Source organism: Eschscholzia californica, unplaced genomic scaffold (genome assembly GCF_041429995.1).
Source record: "Eschscholzia californica isolate CP2 unplaced genomic scaffold, dmEscCali1.0.p SCAF_4, whole genome shotgun sequence".
NCBI classification, from domain to species: domain Eukaryota; kingdom Viridiplantae; phylum Streptophyta; class Magnoliopsida; order Ranunculales; family Papaveraceae; genus Eschscholzia; species Eschscholzia californica.
The window spans coordinates 6,816,313-6,834,672 of NW_028238461.1; the positions used below are offsets into that span (position 1 = coordinate 6,816,313).

Below are 18,360 nucleotides of genomic sequence, written 5' to 3' on the forward strand. Positions count from 1 at the left end.
CGGTGAGGGCGTTGTAAGGGATTGGCATAAATCGTTGACAGTGATCAGGAGCAAATATGCTTGGGATAACCAGAGCCATGTCTAAGAGACATGATAAGGCTAATAGTAGCTGTAATAAAGAAATTTTGTTAAAAGAAAATTTTGAAAAATCTTTACAAAACTGGAATTTACCAGTTCAAAGTTCTGTTTATAAACAGAAAGGAACTTTTGAATTCACCTCTGATTATATCGTAAAGACTGTAGAAGAGGCTATACCCTTAACTGAGGGTTACAACTCATTCCAACTGTTGTCAAAAAATTTGATTGATAAACATAGACAACAATATAAATTCTTGCATATTGGGTTAATTCAAGTAGGTTTGAAACCTGCTACCCGTTTAGGCTTAAACACGTCCGCAATTATTTGTGTACGTGATAAAAGGCACAACAAATTTCATGACTCATTACTTGGAATAGTGGAGTCTAGTCTTTGTGACGGACCCATATTCTTTTCGTGTTTTCCAAATTTTACTCTGTCATTAAACGACCCCACAATTATGCACTCTCTTTGCCTTGACATTAAATCTGATGGATTTAATATGATGCAAGGAGCTGAAAACATAATCCTTATTTACAGGATTCAGTATAAAGTTATGAACACCGTAGTACCCAAGATGAAAAATATTTTACAAGATCAAAAGGGGTCTACTACTTTGTTTATAACCAATTTAGAAAAAAGCAATGTAAAGGTCCCAAAAACGATCACATGGGATCATGTTAATTTACCTGAAAAGTGGATACTTGAAAAGGCTAATGAGCCTGTTAAAAAAGATAACCGTGAACTCGAAGAAATCAAAGAGTTCCCTGACGGTGATGTTGAAATTGTCTTCTCTAATCAGAGAATTGCAAGGTTAAAATTGGGAAGCCTAAACAACAAAGTTATTCCAGGTAGAAGTTCTACTTCGTCAGTTCCAACAACTAATTTTGAAAAAATTTCTGGAACAAAATTTACCTCTGACGGAGTAAACCAACCTGAATATAGGGTTAATTTACCCACTTCTGAAATTAATAGTGAAAGAACCTCCCCCACTCCTTCTGATATGGGTTATTATAGCCTTTCGCCTATAACGATCCATAAAGAAGAAAAATTCAAATTTAAATTTCCTTTTAGGGGACTTCCAAAGGAATTATTTTATTCCAAAGAAAACAAATTTAAGAGAACATGGTTTTTCCTTGTTAAAGACTCTAAGAGTCATGAAAAATGGTTTTCTCGCTATAAAAGGTTTTTAATAAAAAATGGAGAAGTTATTGATTTCTTCATTTTTATGGAACAATGTTATGAAAAATTTCCTGACTTCAAGGATCAAGATTTCATATTTTCTCTTGAAGCTTCTTATAAGAATTTTATTGCTAAAAATGGAAAAGTTTTTAGGAGTGTTCATCCTCCGGAAACCCAATTAGCAATAAGAATCAACAACGAAGAAGTTGTAGCAACTCCTTACAGGAAAAGCGACAACATTGAGGCTGTTGTTGAACAAAACAATTTTACAAATTTAACTCTCAGAACAATGGGAGATCAATTAAATAGAATTGAGAAAAATATTGATTTTGAAAAACAAGAAAAGGCTTCAAATGTTTCTAAAATTTCAGAAACTACTTTTGAAGATAAGGTTTTATTCAAACCAATGAGTTCTGAAAACTTTGATTTCAAAATGGATCCTCAGAATTCTGAAATGGTTGATGAGATTATAAAAAGATTAAAAAATCTTGGAATTAAAGACAATGAATGTGCTCCTCTAGAGACACATGAGTCAGATTATAATTCTGATGCTTCTTATGATGAAGCAGAAAATTCTTCAAAAACAGAAGATAAGATCAATCTTCTGGAGAATATGTTCTTATCAGAACAAAAAAATAATGAAAATAAATTTCAAGTAAATAAGCTTGCATCTTCTTACAGAAAGAAAATGGCTTATAATATTCCTGCAAAGCCCTATTATCATAGGCCTACACCTGTAGACCTTCAATTAGAACAACATGATGAATTCATGACTGTTCAATTTGATGGAAAATCCATTAATGAATGGAATATAGATGGCATGTCAGAATACCAAATGCAAACGGTATTGCACTACATGACTATGTATGCAACTGCTTGTAAAGCACATGGTAATTCTGATCAAAATATTGCCAAAGCCTTAATTCAAGGATTTACTGGTCAATTGAAAGGATGGTGGGATTTCTACCTTCCTGAAGAAGCCAAAATACATATTTCACAGGCTGTTAAAACAGAAGTTAGAGACAATCAGGCTGTACAAGTTACAGATTGTGTCAATACACTTCTGTATACAATAGCAAAACATTTTATTGGCACTACATCGTTGCTTATTGATAGATCTCAAGAGCAACTGATGAATTTAAAATGTCAGAACTTATCTCAGTTCAAATGGTATAAAGACGTATTCTTTTCAAAAGTCTTCACCAGACATGATAGTCAAAATGATTTTTGGAAAGAGAAGTTCTTATCAGGACTACCCCATTTCTTTGCGGAAAAAATACGCAACCGTATTAAGCAAAGACACAATGGAATTATTCCTTATTCCGAATACACTTATGGGGATTTATCCTCAGAAGTGGTTGCTGAAGGCATTAATTTATGCAATGAAATAAAATTGCATAGACAAATCCAAAAGGAGAAAGTCCTTGGCAAAAGAATTATAGGGGACTTTTGTGAGCAAATTGGCTTACCACCTATTGGAACCTCTATCGAAAATAGAGGGAAAAGGACCAATAAGGTCTATGCCAAGCAGAAGTATTTTCCCAAACAGAAAAAGAAAAAAAATTTTAGAGGAAAGAAAAGGAAGTCTGAACCTGAGAATAATTCTCGGCAAAAGACTATCCCTGTCTGCTGGAAATGCCAGAAACCTGGCCACTACGCTAATAAGTGTAGAATGAAAAAGAAAATCAATAGCCTGAATATTGATGAAGGCCTTAAGAAGTCACTTGAAAAATTACTTCTTAATGAAGAAGGAAAAAATTTTAAAGTAGCCGCTATTGCAGAAGACAATCCTGAGGAAGAATCATCTTCAGAGGGATCTGATGATCAAATAGAAGAATCTGAGGATGACTCTTGCGAAGGAAATTGTGATTACTACAAAGCCTTATGTCAGGCAAATGGTCTATTTCCTTTAACAAAAGAGGATAATTTCATCCTTGACCTTATTGATCAACTTTCTGATCCCATTGCTAAAAGACAAATGCTTCAAAAGTATTTAGAAGATTACAATGGAAAGAAAGGTGACAAAAGGTTAAAATTTGAAGAGCCAGAGACTTATAGTCTAAAAGAAATTTTACAAAGAGCTAAGACTTCAGTTTCAAAAGAAGAAACTCCTGGAGAATTTTCTCGCATTAATGAATTACTGCATGAAGTCAAAATTCTCAAAAGAGAAATTAATACTCTTAAATCTAGAGTAACTTCTCTTGAAATTAAAAAGGATAAATCTATTCTTTCTAAGTCTGATTCTGATCATGAGTCAGATGAAGAAGAATGGAATTCCTTAAAGGAAAAATTAGATACTTTAACATCTGTTAAAGATAAATCTTCAAAAGACGAAGGATCTTTGAAGGATGAATCTTTAACATATGTTAATATGTTAGACAGGGTTATTACCCATAAGGGGCATATTAAAATTAAAATCATTGTTCATAAAGAATATACTCTCTCTGCAATTGCCATGGTAGACTCTGGAGCAGATTTAAACTGCATCAATGAAGGATTGATACCCTCCAGATATTTTTCAAAAACTACTGAGATTTTAAATGCTGCAGATGGTAGAAAAATGCTTGTAAATTACAAGCTACAAAATACTGCAGTTTGCAATAATGGAATTTGTTTAGAAATGCCATTTATAATGGTAAAGAATCTTTCTCATGATGTTATTTTGGGAAATCCTTTTCTTCACATGTTATATCCCATTAAAAGCATTAATGAGAAGGGTATAACAAGTTCCATTAATTCTCAAGAAATTACATTTAATTTCGTTACTGAACCTCGTTATCACGAGATTGATTTGTTACAAAAGAAAATTCAAAGAAAAGAAAATTTTCTTAACTCCTTATCCCAGGAGATCAGTTACATGAAAATTACTGAAAAAATCAAACATCCTTTAATTCAAAAGAAAATAAATGATCTTCGTGATCTTATTGTCAAAACAATATGTTCTGATATCCCCAATGCCTTCTGGGAAAGAAAGAAACATATTGTTAGTCTGCCTTATGAGCCAGACTTCAATGAAAGGCAAATTCCCACTAAGGCTAGACCTATTGCTATGGGACCTCGCCATTTGGAAATTTGCAAAAAAGAGATTGATGAGTTATTACTCAAAGGTTTAATTAGAAAATCATACAGCCCTTGGAGTTGTCCTGCATTTTATGTTGAAAATGCTGCTGAACTTGAAAGAGGTGTTCCTAGGCTTGTAATTAATTACAAACCTTTGAACAAAGCTCTTAGATGGATAAGGTATCCAATCCCTAATAAAAGGGACTTATTAAATCGGCTGTTTTCAGCCAAAGTTATGTCCAAATTTGATATGAAATCTGGGTTTTGGCAAATTCAGATCAATGAAAAGGATAGATACAAAACTGCATTCACAGTTCCATTTGGCCACTATGAGTGGAACGTGATGCCTTTTGGGCTTAAGAATGCCCCCTCAGAATTTCAAAATATAATGAATGACATTTTTAGCCCTTATACGTCATTCTGTATTGTTTATATCGATGATGTTTTAGTGTTTTCTGAGAATATAGATAAACACTTTAAACATCTTCAAGCATTTATTAATGCTGTCAAACATGCTGGTTTAGTTGTGTCAGCCAAGAAAATCAAATTATTTCAAACAGAAATAAGATTTCTTGGCCATACCATCAAAGAAGGGACTATTTTCCCCTATTGATAGAGCTATTACTTTTGCGGATAAATTTCCAGATGAAATCAAGGAAAAAACTCAATTGCAAAGGTTTTTAGGAAGTCTTAATTATATTTCTGACTTCTATAAAAACTTAGCAATTGATGCTAAGCCTTTATTTGACAGGCTTAAGAAAAATCCTCCTGATTGGACTAATGTTCATACCGAAGCAGTCCAAAAGATAAAATTAAAGATTAAGGAAATCCCTTGTCTTGCCATTGCTAATCCAGAAGCTTTTAAAATTGTTGAAACTGATGCTTCTGAATTAGGCTATGGTGGAATCCTTAAACATAGGATTAATAACAAAGAAACCCTAGTAAGATTTACTTCTGGGATATGGCAAGGGCCAAGGAAAAATTATTCCACAATTAAAAAAGAAATCCTTTCTATAGTTCTGTGTATACAGAAATTCGAAAGTGATTTATTAAACCAAAAATTTTTGGTCAGGGTTGATTGTAAATCAGCCAAAGATGTTTTAGAAAAAGATGTTAAAAATATAGCATCAAAACAAATTTTTGCCAGATGGCAAGGCATATTGTCTGTGTTTGATTTTGACATTGAGTTTATCAAAGGAAGTAGTAATTCACTACCTGATTTCTTGACTCGAGAATTTTTGCAGGGTCATGAGCAAGAAGTCTGATAATGGAAAAGGGAAAGCTAAATTGGCAGTTTCTCCCTCAAGCGCGAGTTCTCAGTCTTATAAGACTATGATTAGTAAAACAAAAACAGGCGACTCCTAAGGAGTTAAAATTAAGAGAAGATGCTTATTTAGCAGCAATTCAGTCTAATCAGACTAATGAATATATCTATCCATATATTCCTTACATTCTTGATTGACCACCTTTGGTGATTGGATTTCAAGATACCCTTGATCAAAAAAATCAATAGCAACAGGTAATTGAGGATGAGTAGATGGTAACACTTGATTATGCTGATTTGGGTAGAAAGAACGAAATTGGAATTGAGTTGGCGACGAAAGATGCAAACGACTAAAGGAATCCTTGTTGGAACCCAGCTTAATGAAAATTTCATTGTTTTCTTTCTTTATTGGAAGTTGCTGCATTGATTTCAACTCCTTATCAAGATCAACTTTCCTCTCCTCTGACTTCATTACAACTAAGGCTTGACGAATCTCCTCGGCTACTTTCTCGTACTCTTCCAATGTCATCTCCTTGTCCTCGGGTTCCTTCTCTATTGATGGAAAAAGATAACGATTCACCATTGTTAAAGGGATGGAAGATGAGCGTTCAATGTCGGACTGAAGTTGTTTAACAGTTTGATGACCATCTTCTAGGTTTTGTGTTGGAGCTAGGTTTTTGGTTGACGGTTGGAAGGAAGATAGCGGTGAGGTTGGTTCAAAGATGGTTATATGAGGAGGTGGTTGGGCTTTAGTATCCTCGAGTTCAACGTGTGGACCTTCTTCAGCTCGATAATCATCTTCTTTTTCTTCATATTCTTCTTCTTTAACTTCAACTTCTTCGTGAGCATCTTCTTCATACTCTTTTTTTTCTTTTTCCTGAAGAAAAGATATAATCTGCGAGGAAGATGGTTGACGTATTATTGTTTTGACGTCGTTACCCATATGTAGTATCTTATCCAAATCTGACTTTAGCGATAAAACCGTTTCTGAAAAAGATGGTTGTGGTGGCGGTGGTGAGTAGTAAAGAAAAGATGATTGTGTTGGTGGTGGCGGTGGTGAGTAGTAAAGAAAAGATGATTGTGTTCGTGGTGGCGGTACCGAAGATGGTAGAGGTGGTGAACACAGTTGTGAATAATAAGAGTACGGAGGTGGTGGTGGTGGTGGTGTTGATGATGGTGTTGGAAAGTAATAAGATGGAGGTGATGGTATATAACACACTGGTGGTGGTGTTGACGGTTGGTATTGACAAGTAGACGGTTGTGGTGTATAATTAGAGTACGGAGGTGGTGGTGGTTGAGGTGGAGTGGTTGTTGTCAGATAATAAGCAGATGGATTTTCTCGTACAATTTCTCCCGGATTCCAATGATAATCGTACGAATCTCTATTCTCATACAAACATGATGCGCATAAGCATCCATTCGTTATTCCTTGATGATTATAATCTGATTGAGGAACAGAATATGATTGATACTGATTTAACTCGTCTGGAAAAAAATTTCTAGAATCATTCACCCAAAACTTTGGTGGCTCTGAATACCACATGATGTAGAACGCAGCGGAATTAAATAAAGATAATAAAAGTAAACGAAGAACAATAAAAGAACGAATAAATAACTCGAAATAACTATAAACTTGATTAAACTCAATTAGTTTTTCTCTTCAACATGAAATTAAAAGACAGATTGGACTTCCTTTTATAGGATAACATACTTTCCTAGATAGACTAGAACTAGACTTTCCTAAATAATTAAAAGACTGCAACTTCCTAAATAGATAGACTCAAATCTGGACCTTTCCAATTATTGGAAATACTAAAACAGTATAATTTCCTAAACCTAGATTCTTTATGAATCATACTAAATTTGGGACTTCCTAAACTAATCAATATGGCCGGTTGGCCTACGTGGCCGTTAGGTCCACGATAAAAGTGTCCACGCCGGGTGCCCCTGCATCACAATATATGACCAATTATCTTATATGGACAACTATTTTCGGGTCCGGTAAAAGTTTTTTTTTTTTGAGAACCGATTACATTGTCGTTACAATTGACATTGAATACATCAAAGATGTGATAAGCTTGTGATGTAGAAACGCAGCGGAATTAAAAAGCTATGAATAACTAAATAAGAACAATGAAAATAAAGATCAAATAACTCTAAATACTCAACTTTATTAAAACTTCAATGGTTTTTTTCTCTCAATCTCCGAATAATAGACAAACTAGATATCCTTTTATAGGATTCTGGACTTTCCTAGATAAACTAGAATTAGACTTCCTAAATAATTAAATACTGCAACTGCCTAAATAACTGGACTCAAATCTGGACCTTTCCAATTATTGGAAATATTAAAATAGCATAACTTCCTAAACCTAAATTAATTAATAATCATACTAAAATAAGGACTTCCTAAATCTACTGTCTCTGGCCGGTTGGTCCATGACCGGGTCCGGTCATGGAAATAGTCTCCACGCCGGGTGCCCCTGCATCAACTTGCTACCGCCCACTTAAACTCTAGCATGACCTAGCCTATAGCCCACTCAAACTCTAACCTAGCCTATAGCCCAACTAGATAATGGCCTAAAGCCAACTACACTACATTATTTATACCCTAATAATCCCAATTCAAATAACCAAAGATTCCACCTTCTCTGAGATTCAGACCTGTGACCTCCAGGGTTTTCTGGAGTTTATGTCAACGCCTTGGAAGCACTTGGGCTACCAATTGTTGACCGGTGCAAGTTAACTATGTTTGACTTAATTGATTTTGATTTAATAGCGGGACAACTCTATGAGACCTTAAATATTATAAATAATTAATCTGAGGAGCATTAACTAATACAATAGTTATAAACAGAAAACATAATTGTCATTCTTCTTCATCATCATCATCTTCATCATCATCATTATCATCATCGTCTTCTTCTTCTTCTTTTTCTTCTTCTTCTTACCACTTCACTATCTTATTTATCAAACTCTAGATGGATGAGGAAGATAAAATCCCTCAATCTCCACTCAAATAAGTTTTTCTAGTCGTTTCCATAATAGGAATTACTGATATTGATGAGGTAAAATCATAACTTTTATTATTTTATGTTGTATTTCCGATTTTGTAGTTCGGAATAATCAAAAATGAGTTCATGACGAAGTGAAAGATACAGCTACCAGAATTTTGTGGAAACCCCACGAAAATTAACTACTTTTCTAATATAGGCAGATTTCATGTAGTTTGCCACGAAAATATAGGAAGATTTCATGTAGTTTGTCACGATCAGATATGCTTGTTGTTTTGGTACCAAAACTCAACTTTTTAGGTTTCATTTTTTGATTTCAAAGGGTTCTAGGGTTCACGAAGAAAACGAGATTTGTCATGGATTGAGTTCGTTTTGTTCAACAATTTATATTTGGGGAAGATTCTTATCAATTTCATTTGATTTTCTTGACGCCATGATCAACAATGTCTCTAAAGTTTATCTTTCTACAAATTTTGTTAGTGATGAAGAAGAAGTAGAAGAAGGTCCAGGCCTCTAGGATTTATGAAAGAAAAGAGGGGGACTTAAAATAAAAGCTCTAATTCTTAGAGTGAAAAATAATAGAATGATGTCTCCTTAAAAACTGTTATCCATATAAAATTTCTACTTTTTATTGTTGTCCACATAAAATAGTTTTCCATATAAGATTATTGGTTGTTCATATATTGGCCACCCTAAAGTGGAACGATAAAAAAAAATAGATCATTCAAGTTGAGAGTAAGAAGGTAGATTTTGTCGAGTCTTGTTGCTGCTAATATTAGAGTAAAGGACTCCTGACTAAATATAAGAACCGGAGTTAGGTATCGAATATCAAATGTTGTAATTGAATTGGTACAATCCTAAAGAGCTAAACTTGTAACGACTGACAAAATAACAGAGTTTGTGATTATGTTAGTTTCCCTCTCTACATTTTTAGTTGCTCTCTCTTCTCTGTGTAACAAACTCATATGCAACTATTACACTATAAAATTGAGATTCAAATTGTAATAATTCATCTTTATGAAATAACATTGAGATTGTAATAATACTTCTTTGATATAATAATATTTCTCTGTCTAGTAACAATTGCATCCAAATGGAAAACAAAGTCACTAATCCGGTAGCTCTTGAACCATGGTTGATTGCAACTTCAACTATAAAGGGTAGATTTGATGAGTGAAAAGAATATTGAAGGGTTCTATATTAGAGGCCTGATAGAGACCTCTTCGTACTCATGCCAAATTGGTTGGAGACTCCAAAAGTCGTCGGTCAAATGAGCTTCCGCCCCAGCGTGTACAGAAAATTGTATATTTTTTTTGACATTTTTCCTTTCAGCTGTACATTTACTCTTTTTCTTTCTCTTCCTCCTACCCACCGTAAAGTGACAACTAAACCTTTTTCTTTTCTTTATTTCTCTCTATAGTTTCTGTGAAGTGAATGAACTCACTTTGATTATGATAGAACCGTCCGTGAGGAATGGAGAGAGAGAGAGAGTGATCGGTCGACAGAGAGAGAAGGAGGAAGAGAAGACAAACAAATGAGTAAACTCAATGATATTTCTCTATATCCAAGCATCGTGAAATATCCTGTCGTTGATCGACGGGAGGAAGGACAACCAGCCCAATCTGAATCACAATAGCCAGAAATGTGGAGAGAACTGGTTGCAGAGAGAAAAATACCGTGACCTAAGGTTCCTTTAATGTAACGTAGGATATGGTTAACAGCTTCTAAATGAGCAGTGGTTGGTTGCTGCATAAATTGACTTAAGTTATTGACCGCAAACGAGATATCAGGTCGTGTAACTGTAAGATAAATAAAGCGACCCATCAATCTTCTATATGGAGTCGGATCCGGAATATTGATTCCGTCCGTTGATGTGAGACGGAGTTTCTGTTCCATGGGAAATGGTGAAGGCCGGGCTGCAGTGAGACCCGAATCCTGAAGAATATCAAGCGCATATTTTCTTTGACAAAGAAAAATACCTGAAGAAGAGCGGGAAACCTCTATTCCTAAAAAATACTTAAGGAAACCAAGATTTTTAAGAGAAAACGTATTCCCAAGAAAAGATTTGAGCTTTGAAATGGCCGATTCATTATTTCCTGTGATTATAATGTCGTCCACATAGACCAGTACATGAATAATAATATCGGCTTTGAAGTAAGAAAAAAGGGAATAGTCTGATAAGGATTGTTTGAATCCTTTTTGTATGAGAACTGAAGAAAATTTCGAGAACCATTGTCTAGATGCTTGTTTGAGGCCGTATATTGATTTATGAAGGCGACAAACACGTGTCTCCCCCTTGTTGGAATAGCCTGGAGGTAATTTCATGTATACTTCCTCATTTAAGTCACCTTGAAGAAAGGCGTTATTTACATCTAATTGATGAAGAAACCAATTTTTGATGGCTGCAATAGAGAGAAGGACACGAACAGTCACCAATTTAGCGACTGGGGCGAACGTGTCATGATAATCCAGCCCTTCTATTTGCGTATAGCCTTTGGCGACTAGCCAGGCTTTGTAACGTTCGATCGAGCCATCGGGTTTAAATTTTATTTTATAAACCCATTTACAACCTATGGGACATTTGTTCATAGGAAGAGGAACAAGTGACCATGTGTTGTTTGATTCCAAAGCCTGAATTTCTTTGGCCATGGCCTCTTTCCAATGTGGAAATTTCAAGGCCTGAGAAAATGATGAAGGTTCATTTTCCGAAAGGACTGAAGCAAGAAAGATTTTGTGGTCCGAAGATAAGAATTTATCGGAAAGAGAATGTGATAATGGATAAGGAATATCGGAGTTTGAATCAGAGAATGGGAAATTCGGAGTGACACATATATAATCGTCCAAGTGGGAAGGTGGACGCCGAATTCTGGAGGGGCGAGTTGGGACTAGTCCCTCGGTGACTGGGATTGAGTCAGGATTGACCAAAGAGTGGTTAGAAATTGAAATCGCAGACGAGTTGCTGATCGGTTTGGAAGCATGATGTGGAGAATTGGCAGAGGTGCCTATTGAATCAGATGGAAGTGAAGGGGAGACCGGGCTTGCGGTGCCTGTAGAAGATCCGCCTGAGTCAGCTAGAGTGGCTGAGGGCCCAACAGGTGATGAAGGCCCTGAGGTTTGGTCAGGTACTATCGGCACACCAGTAGGTGGGCGTGCCAACGAAGAACATTCTGTGGGCACCCCAGTGGCTGGTATGGCCGAAGGGTCAACTGGGGGGAAGATGAATGTGCCATCATCTTCGATAGAGATGAAGGGACGTGGTAATGCTTGTGTGATAGAAGAATTAGATGACATGGGAAACGTGGATTCGTGAAAGACCACATCACGAGAAATGATAATTCGGCGGGAACGTAAATCAAACAATTTGAAACCTTTTTGTCCATGTGGGTAACCTAAAAATATTGCCGGATTAGCACGAGGATCCATTTTGGTAATGGGTTTTGGTGTTCGTACAAAACACAAACAACCAAATACACGAAAGTGGGAGAAGGTAGGTGGTGAGCCAAGTAGTTTCTCATGTGGAGAAAGACCATGAAGAACGGGTGTTGGTAACTTATTAATTAGGTAGATTGCCGTTAATACGCATTCACCCCAAAAAGATAATGGAAGGCTTGCTTGAAGTCGGAGGGATCGAGCAACTTCCAAAATGTGTCGGTGCTTACGCTCAACGACACCATTTTGTTGCGGAGTGTAAGTGCAACTACGTTGGTGTAATATTCCTTGAGTGGAAAACCAATTTTGTAGCTCCTTGTTCATAAATTCCGCTCCATTATCGGAACGAAATATTTGAATTTGAGGGAAAAGAGTATTACCATTTCCCGAAGAAATAGAGTGGATTTTTTTATTGAATTGGGTCGTTACATAGTTAAAAAAATGAATGATCCAATTTGTAGTGTCCGATTTATTATGCATTAAATATATCCACGTACATCGAGAAAAATCATCGATTAAGGTGAGGAAATAGCGACACCCGGACGTGGAGGGAGTTGAAAGTGGTCCCCACACATCCGCGTGGATAAGTTGAAAGGGGTGAGTAGATTTAGATGTGCTAATTGGGAAGGGTAATCGGGTTTGTTTAGATTGTGGACAAATTACACACGGAACTTTATTTTTATTGATAATACTAGAACGCATACAAGGAATACGAGAAATAAAATACTTATAACGAGAAACCGAAGGGTGACCTAACCTCCAATGCCATAAATCAAAAGAACTAACAAGATTATTACTAATAGAACTAGAAATTGAAAAGATCCTAGGTTCCGTGCGAAGCAAGTAAAGTCCTTCATGACATTCACCAAGTCCAATCGCCCTTGTCCTTCGTAGGCCCTGAAAGACACAATGAGAAGATCGAAAAATTACTTCACAATTAAGTGATTTAGTAGTTTCGGAAACGGAGATGAGGTTAAATTTAAAAGAGGGTATATGAGGAACATTACGAAGAAACAATGTAGGGGTGAATTTAATCGAACCTATATTGTGAACTCTCACTCGAGTACCATCGGGAAGACGAACAAAATAATTGTCGGGAGCCAATGAGTAAGACGAAAAATAAGAAAGATCGGAACAAATATTTTTAGCCGCCCCCGAGTCAACGACCCAAGTGGCGAACGAAGGAGAAGAAGTACCTGTCATGTTGACCGCCGGGTCTTGCATAGTGGAGGCGCCTGTAGACAGTGACATTTGGGTATTCCTTTGCTGGTCCAGGAGTGTCAATAGATACTTGTATTGATCAAGTGACATAGTTGTTGCTGCAGGCACCCCTGCGTCAGGAGCAATAGAAGAAACCGTGGCTGCCAATGGACCTGTTTTGTTCTTTGGTGGGTAACCATGTAACTTGTAACAAGTTTGTTGGAGGTGACCATGAAGCTTACAAAAATCACAGAATGGACGAGGTCGTTTCGGACGAGGTTTGTCAAATGAATCCACTCGGTTTCCAAACCGAGAATTGTTATGGCCGACGGCTAGAGACGCCGCTTCAACATCAATTACGGAAGAGTTCACAATGTTTTGTTGAATCTCTTCTTGTTTAACAAGAGAGTGGATCTTTAAAAGTGATGGAAAAGGATCCATAAGTAATATCTGGCTTCGAATAGCCGAGAACCGATCGTGAAGACCTTGGAGGAATTCCATGGCACGATCCTGATTAGTTCGATCAAGGATTGATTTGCCATGGCCACAAATGCAAGGATCAATAGCCATTAAAGACAATAACTCGTCTTGAAGAGACTTAAGACGAGTAAAATAGGAAGAGACATCGGAAGTTTCTTGTTTAAGCGACGAAATCGCTCTTTTAAGTTGAAACACTTTCGGAGCGTTCGTTTGATAAAACCTATCGTATAAATTTTTCCATATGTCTGAGGCAACATCATCATAAAGGACAGATTGACGGAGATCGGGATCAATGGAATTTGTGATCCAACTAACCACCAAATCATTACAACGTTCCCACGAGTGGAGGTCGTTTGGATTGGTTAGTTTTGGAATGGTTCCATTGACAAAGCCGAGCTTGTCTTTAGCTCGTAAGGCCTTGGTCATGCCTCGAGACCAAGACAGATAGTTATCACCACTAAGTAGAGGCGTTATCATCACCGTAGTTGGTGAGTCGGAAGGATGAACATCATAAGGAGATAGAACTCGGTTTGGAGCTTGCATAGTTGTTTCAGAGGTGGTATCTTCTGGAGTTGTCATTGAAAAAAAATAAGAAAAGTGGCTCTTATACCATGTGAAGTGAATGAACTCACTTTGATTATGATAGAACCGTGAGGAATGGAGAGAGAGAGAGAGTGATCGGTCGACAGAGAGAGAAGGAGGAAGAGAAGACAAACAAATGAGTAAACTCAATGATATTTCTCTATGTATATTTAGGGTTACAATTGATACTATATATAGGTTATTAAAGATAAGTACAACTAGAGATACAAAAGATATTTATCAAATCTAAGTTAGGTAAGATCATGGAGGAGATCTTGTTTACATGGGTTGCATGGGTCGGCCTTGATGTCGTCGGGCTGGTGCTTGTGTCGGGTATGTGGGTGAGAGACCCATAATAGTTTCTTCATCACCTCTCTCTCTAAAATTTACAGAAATTTTATTCCTTCTCTCTAAAATTTTATCTACAAATCAATGAAGCAAAGATTAATAGGATTTTATCCCACGAAATGTAAGGAATTCATCATCAAAATTACATGAAGTATTTATTGAACAAATATGGATTTTTTTTCTTGAACAAGTTTGGGTTTCTTTTCTTGAAAATATTTGGAGGTTTTGTACCAGATTTCTATAATGAATTTTCGGTTCTAAGATATTGAAGATTAAAGTATTAGCTTATTTTGAAATGTACAATACATAAATTTCAGTAAAATTTACCGCAAAGTAAGAAAAACACGGGATTTGTAAATTTACCGGAAAGTAAGAAAAACACGGGATTTTCTTTCATGGCAAATCTGTAAATATCGGGTAAAGTACACTTAGTTTTGTAACCTCTATTTTTTAACTGACAAAAAATCTGCGTGTGGACGTGCAACAAATTTTATTCTGGCGCGAATTAGACTTCCACTAACGGACCTATTTTTGGGTGTCCGCCCAGTCCCCCTTTCGTGTATTGGAACCCTTACCCCTTCTAAAGAAGAAAGAAGGCAGGTTAAATTGGTTATGCCCCCAACACTTCCTCTTATAAAGGCCCGGGCCTTATGAAGGCAGCCCGGTAGGGCTAAACGGCCCATCTGAGGCATGTATTAGGCCCAAGGAAGGGTCTTCTTACGCGGGCCTATTTGAGGCTCTCACACCCTAATTCCAGCTTATATATTAACGAAAGATTTTTCTAGGGTTTCTTAGTTCCCCCCTCACTTCCATTGCAAACCCTAACTGCTGCAACCTTCGTCAACGACAGCCATGGTATTTTCTCTCTCTATCCATCTCTGTATGTATAAACTATCATCATTTCATTTGCTTGCATCTTAATCTTTTCTATGTAAAAATGACTTCAGGCTTCAGAGAAGAAGCTCTTAAACCCTATGAGAGACATCAAAGTCCAGAAGCTTGTTCTCAACATTTCCGTTGGTGAAAGTGGAGATCGTCTCACAAGAGCCGCCAAGGTGAAAAACCTTCTTCATGATTCTAGATCTATCTATCACTCTCTATAAACAACTCTATCTATAATCAACTCTCTTATTCTGATTTACTTTTAATAGGTTTTGGAACAATTAAGTGGTCAAAGCCCTGTATTTTCCAAAGGTATAAATTTTGAAGTTCAAACTCTTTTTCTTGATTTTGTTTGAAATGATGTTTGATTGATTTTGGGGGATTACAGCTAGGTACACTGTTAGATCTTTTGGGATTAGGCGTAACGAAAAGATTGCTTGCTATGTTACTGTTAGAGGTGAGAAAGCAATGCAACTTCTTGAAAGTGGATTGAAGGTTAAGGAATACGAGCTCTTGAGAAGGAACTTCAGTGACACTGGTTGTTTCGGATTCGGTATCCAGGAACACATTGATCTTGGAATTAAGTAAGTTTTGTTTATGTTCAATTAATAGTTGTTAGTTAAACCCTAACTTTGATTTTGAGTTTAAAATATCACTTTGTATTTATCTAATCAACTTATAATCTGCTTATTTGACATTTAGACTAGAATAAAACAATCGATGATTTGGTTGTGTAATCATGGTAACTTAGTAGGTGAACTTAGTTTCTTGAATCAACAACCTTTCATTACTGTTTCAATTGAGCAATTGAAATCAAGCTTCATCATTCATATATTTAGAAGTAAGCAATAAAGCAAGATTTGATCTGATATATGTATAGCTTATATTTTACCTTTAGTTCTTCCATTAGTTTGTCTCCCTTTTGGAAATGTATATTACATAGTGTAACACTTGAACGACATTTGTGGTTACCGAGAATATCAATCTCGTAATGTGTTTCCTAGTAATCGCAATACTTTACCATATTGTTTGGTTAATTCAGGAATAGGCTTGGTAGAGAATGAGGTATGTGTAGATTATTTGATTGATGATTCTAGGGGAAAAGGAATTGCAAACTCTTCCACCCCTGGATTTGGGAAGAATAGGGTGTGCTTCCATATTACCGTGTATCAAGCACCATTTTTTAATGTTATTTGTGGTAGTCACGTTCCATCCTACGCGTCATATATGACCGTGCCTATTTTGTTTGCATCTTTTGAATTTTGAGCTTGAAAGACTAAAGCAATCATCTCTTTGATATTTCACTACATTAAAATTGTTTCCGGGAAGGCCTACCCTCCTTGTGGTTTATTCTAGTGTACAAAACTGAAATATGATCAGCTGATCAATGGGTTAGTCCTAGAGGCTAATGATTGTAATGTTTTAGAACTGATCCACTTTCTCGTGCTTTACTAAAAGTACATAATATTTTTCAGTAGCATTGTAACTTGTTTTTAATGACTGGTCTATTTGTATGGAGGATAGCAATATTTGAAAAATCTAAATACGAGGAAAGTAATTTTATTTACCTTCAATATTATTCCTGTCAGCTACTATATCTTTGTTAATAAGTCTACCAGACAATTCCTTAGTTTTTCTTTTTTTTGAATTCTTCACAACCTGAACATACGCTTGTATGTTTGAAGCTTTGGAAGTGTTTTTTCTTAGGACTAAATGCTAATATCATTATTATTATTTCAGGTATGACCCTTCAACAGGTATTTATGGTATGGACTTCTATGTTGTTTTGGAACGTCCTGGTTACCGTGTTGGTCGTCGCCGTAGGTGCAAGTCAAGAGTTGGAATTCAGCACAGAGTCACTAAAGATGATGCAATGAAGTGGTTCCAAGTCAAATACGAGGGAGTCATCCTTAACAAATCTCAAAACATCACCGGTTAATCGTATGACCTGTGTATCTGTTTTAAGTTAATGAGAGTTCAGATGACATTTTAGTTGTTTACTGTAGGCGACTCAGACTTTTTTTTTCCCTATTTGGCTTCAAGAGAATTTTGAGATTTTGGTGTTCATCTGATGATGGTTGACTATAAAGTTGGATTATTTTTTGTCATGAAATGAATTTGTTCTTCATACTTTCCCTTTGATCTATTTGGGCTGCAGTTTTAGTTAGGGTTCTTTGATGAGGAATTGGTCAAGAAAACAGGTGGTGGGGGAGGAGGATCTAGCATTACATGTTTGATGAATGGCCATTAGGCCATTATTGATACAGGAATCTGAATGCCAGAGATAGCAATTAGATTTGTAGTACCCGTGTAGGGACGAAGTGAGATTCTTGATACATTCTCGTGTGCCCAACACCATTTTGCAGCAATTCGATTCTTTGCTACCCAGTAACAGTGTTTTTGCTGCAATACAAAGTTTTGTTTATCAAGAACTATGCTAAAACGAGATGTGATATTAACAATTGTATTAGGTACCAATTTTATTGTTCATGATTTTAAGGTAAAATTCATTTAAGCAAAAGTAGAATCTCTTAGAGCTCACACCAGTGAGGAAAGCGAAGCCAAGGCTATTTTATCAGGAATCTGATGGGCGATTGATCACAACTACATGCTCATTATAATTGAAAACGACAACCAAAGTCTAATCCATCATCTTCACGATCCCAGGAAAACGATACAATGACAATCGGTGACTCACATACAACAAGTAAAAGCTCTCATCCCGAAGTTCAACAGTATCAAATTCTCCTGCACCGCTAGAGCTCACAATAATTCAGTTGACAAGCTAGCTAAATGGGCTAGAAAAACGCAAGACAATAGATTCTGAAAATACATTCCAAAAC

At 36.3% G+C, this 18,360-nt stretch overlaps 2 protein-coding genes across 2 annotated transcripts; one reads left to right on the forward strand and one right to left on the reverse strand.

Annotated features, from left to right (window-relative positions):
- Nucleotides 1-12,887: 12,887 nt before the first annotated feature.
- On the reverse strand, nucleotides 12,888-14,284 carry LOC147542104 (uncharacterized). The gene is made up of 2 exons (XM_086632653.1): nucleotides 13,222-14,284; nucleotides 12,888-12,922 (listed from the first exon to the last, which is right to left on the reverse strand). Exons 1-2 carry the CDS (start codon nucleotides 14,282-14,284, stop codon nucleotides 12,888-12,890), a joined length of 1,098 nt encoding a protein of 365 aa, XP_086488779.1.
- Nucleotides 14,285-15,358: 1,074 nt separating this feature from the next.
- LOC147542105 (large ribosomal subunit protein uL5z) lies at nucleotides 15,359-17,645 on the forward strand. The gene is made up of 5 exons (XM_086636447.1): nucleotides 15,359-15,490; nucleotides 15,583-15,690; nucleotides 15,787-15,829; nucleotides 15,906-16,101; nucleotides 17,258-17,645. The coding sequence occupies exons 1-5, from the start codon at nucleotides 15,488-15,490 to the stop codon at nucleotides 17,454-17,456; spliced, it is 549 nt and encodes a 182-aa protein (XP_086492573.1). The 5' UTR covers nucleotides 15,359-15,487; the 3' UTR covers nucleotides 17,457-17,645.
- The last annotated feature ends 715 nt before the right edge of the window (nucleotides 17,646-18,360 follow it).

What these genes read in the sequence shown, in the direction of transcription:
- LOC147542104 (XM_086632653.1), bottom strand. Translation starts at nt 14,284, where the DNA reads ATGACAACTCCAGAAGATACCACCTCTGAAACAACTATGCAAGCTCCA. An exon ending in CCCGGCGGTCAACATGACAG is followed by an intron (nt 12,923 to 13,221) that starts GTACTTCTTCTC and finishes TGTGTCTTTCAG; the next exon opens with GGCCTACGAAGGACAAGGGC.
- LOC147542105 (XM_086636447.1), top strand. An exon ending in AAGCCCTGTATTTTCCAAAG is followed by an intron (nt 15,830 to 15,905) that starts GTATAAATTTTG and finishes GGGGGATTACAG; the next exon opens with CTAGGTACACTGTTAGATCT. An exon ending in CACATTGATCTTGGAATTAA is followed by an intron (nt 16,102 to 17,257) that starts GTAAGTTTTGTT and finishes TTATTATTTCAG; the next exon opens with GTATGACCCTTCAACAGGTA.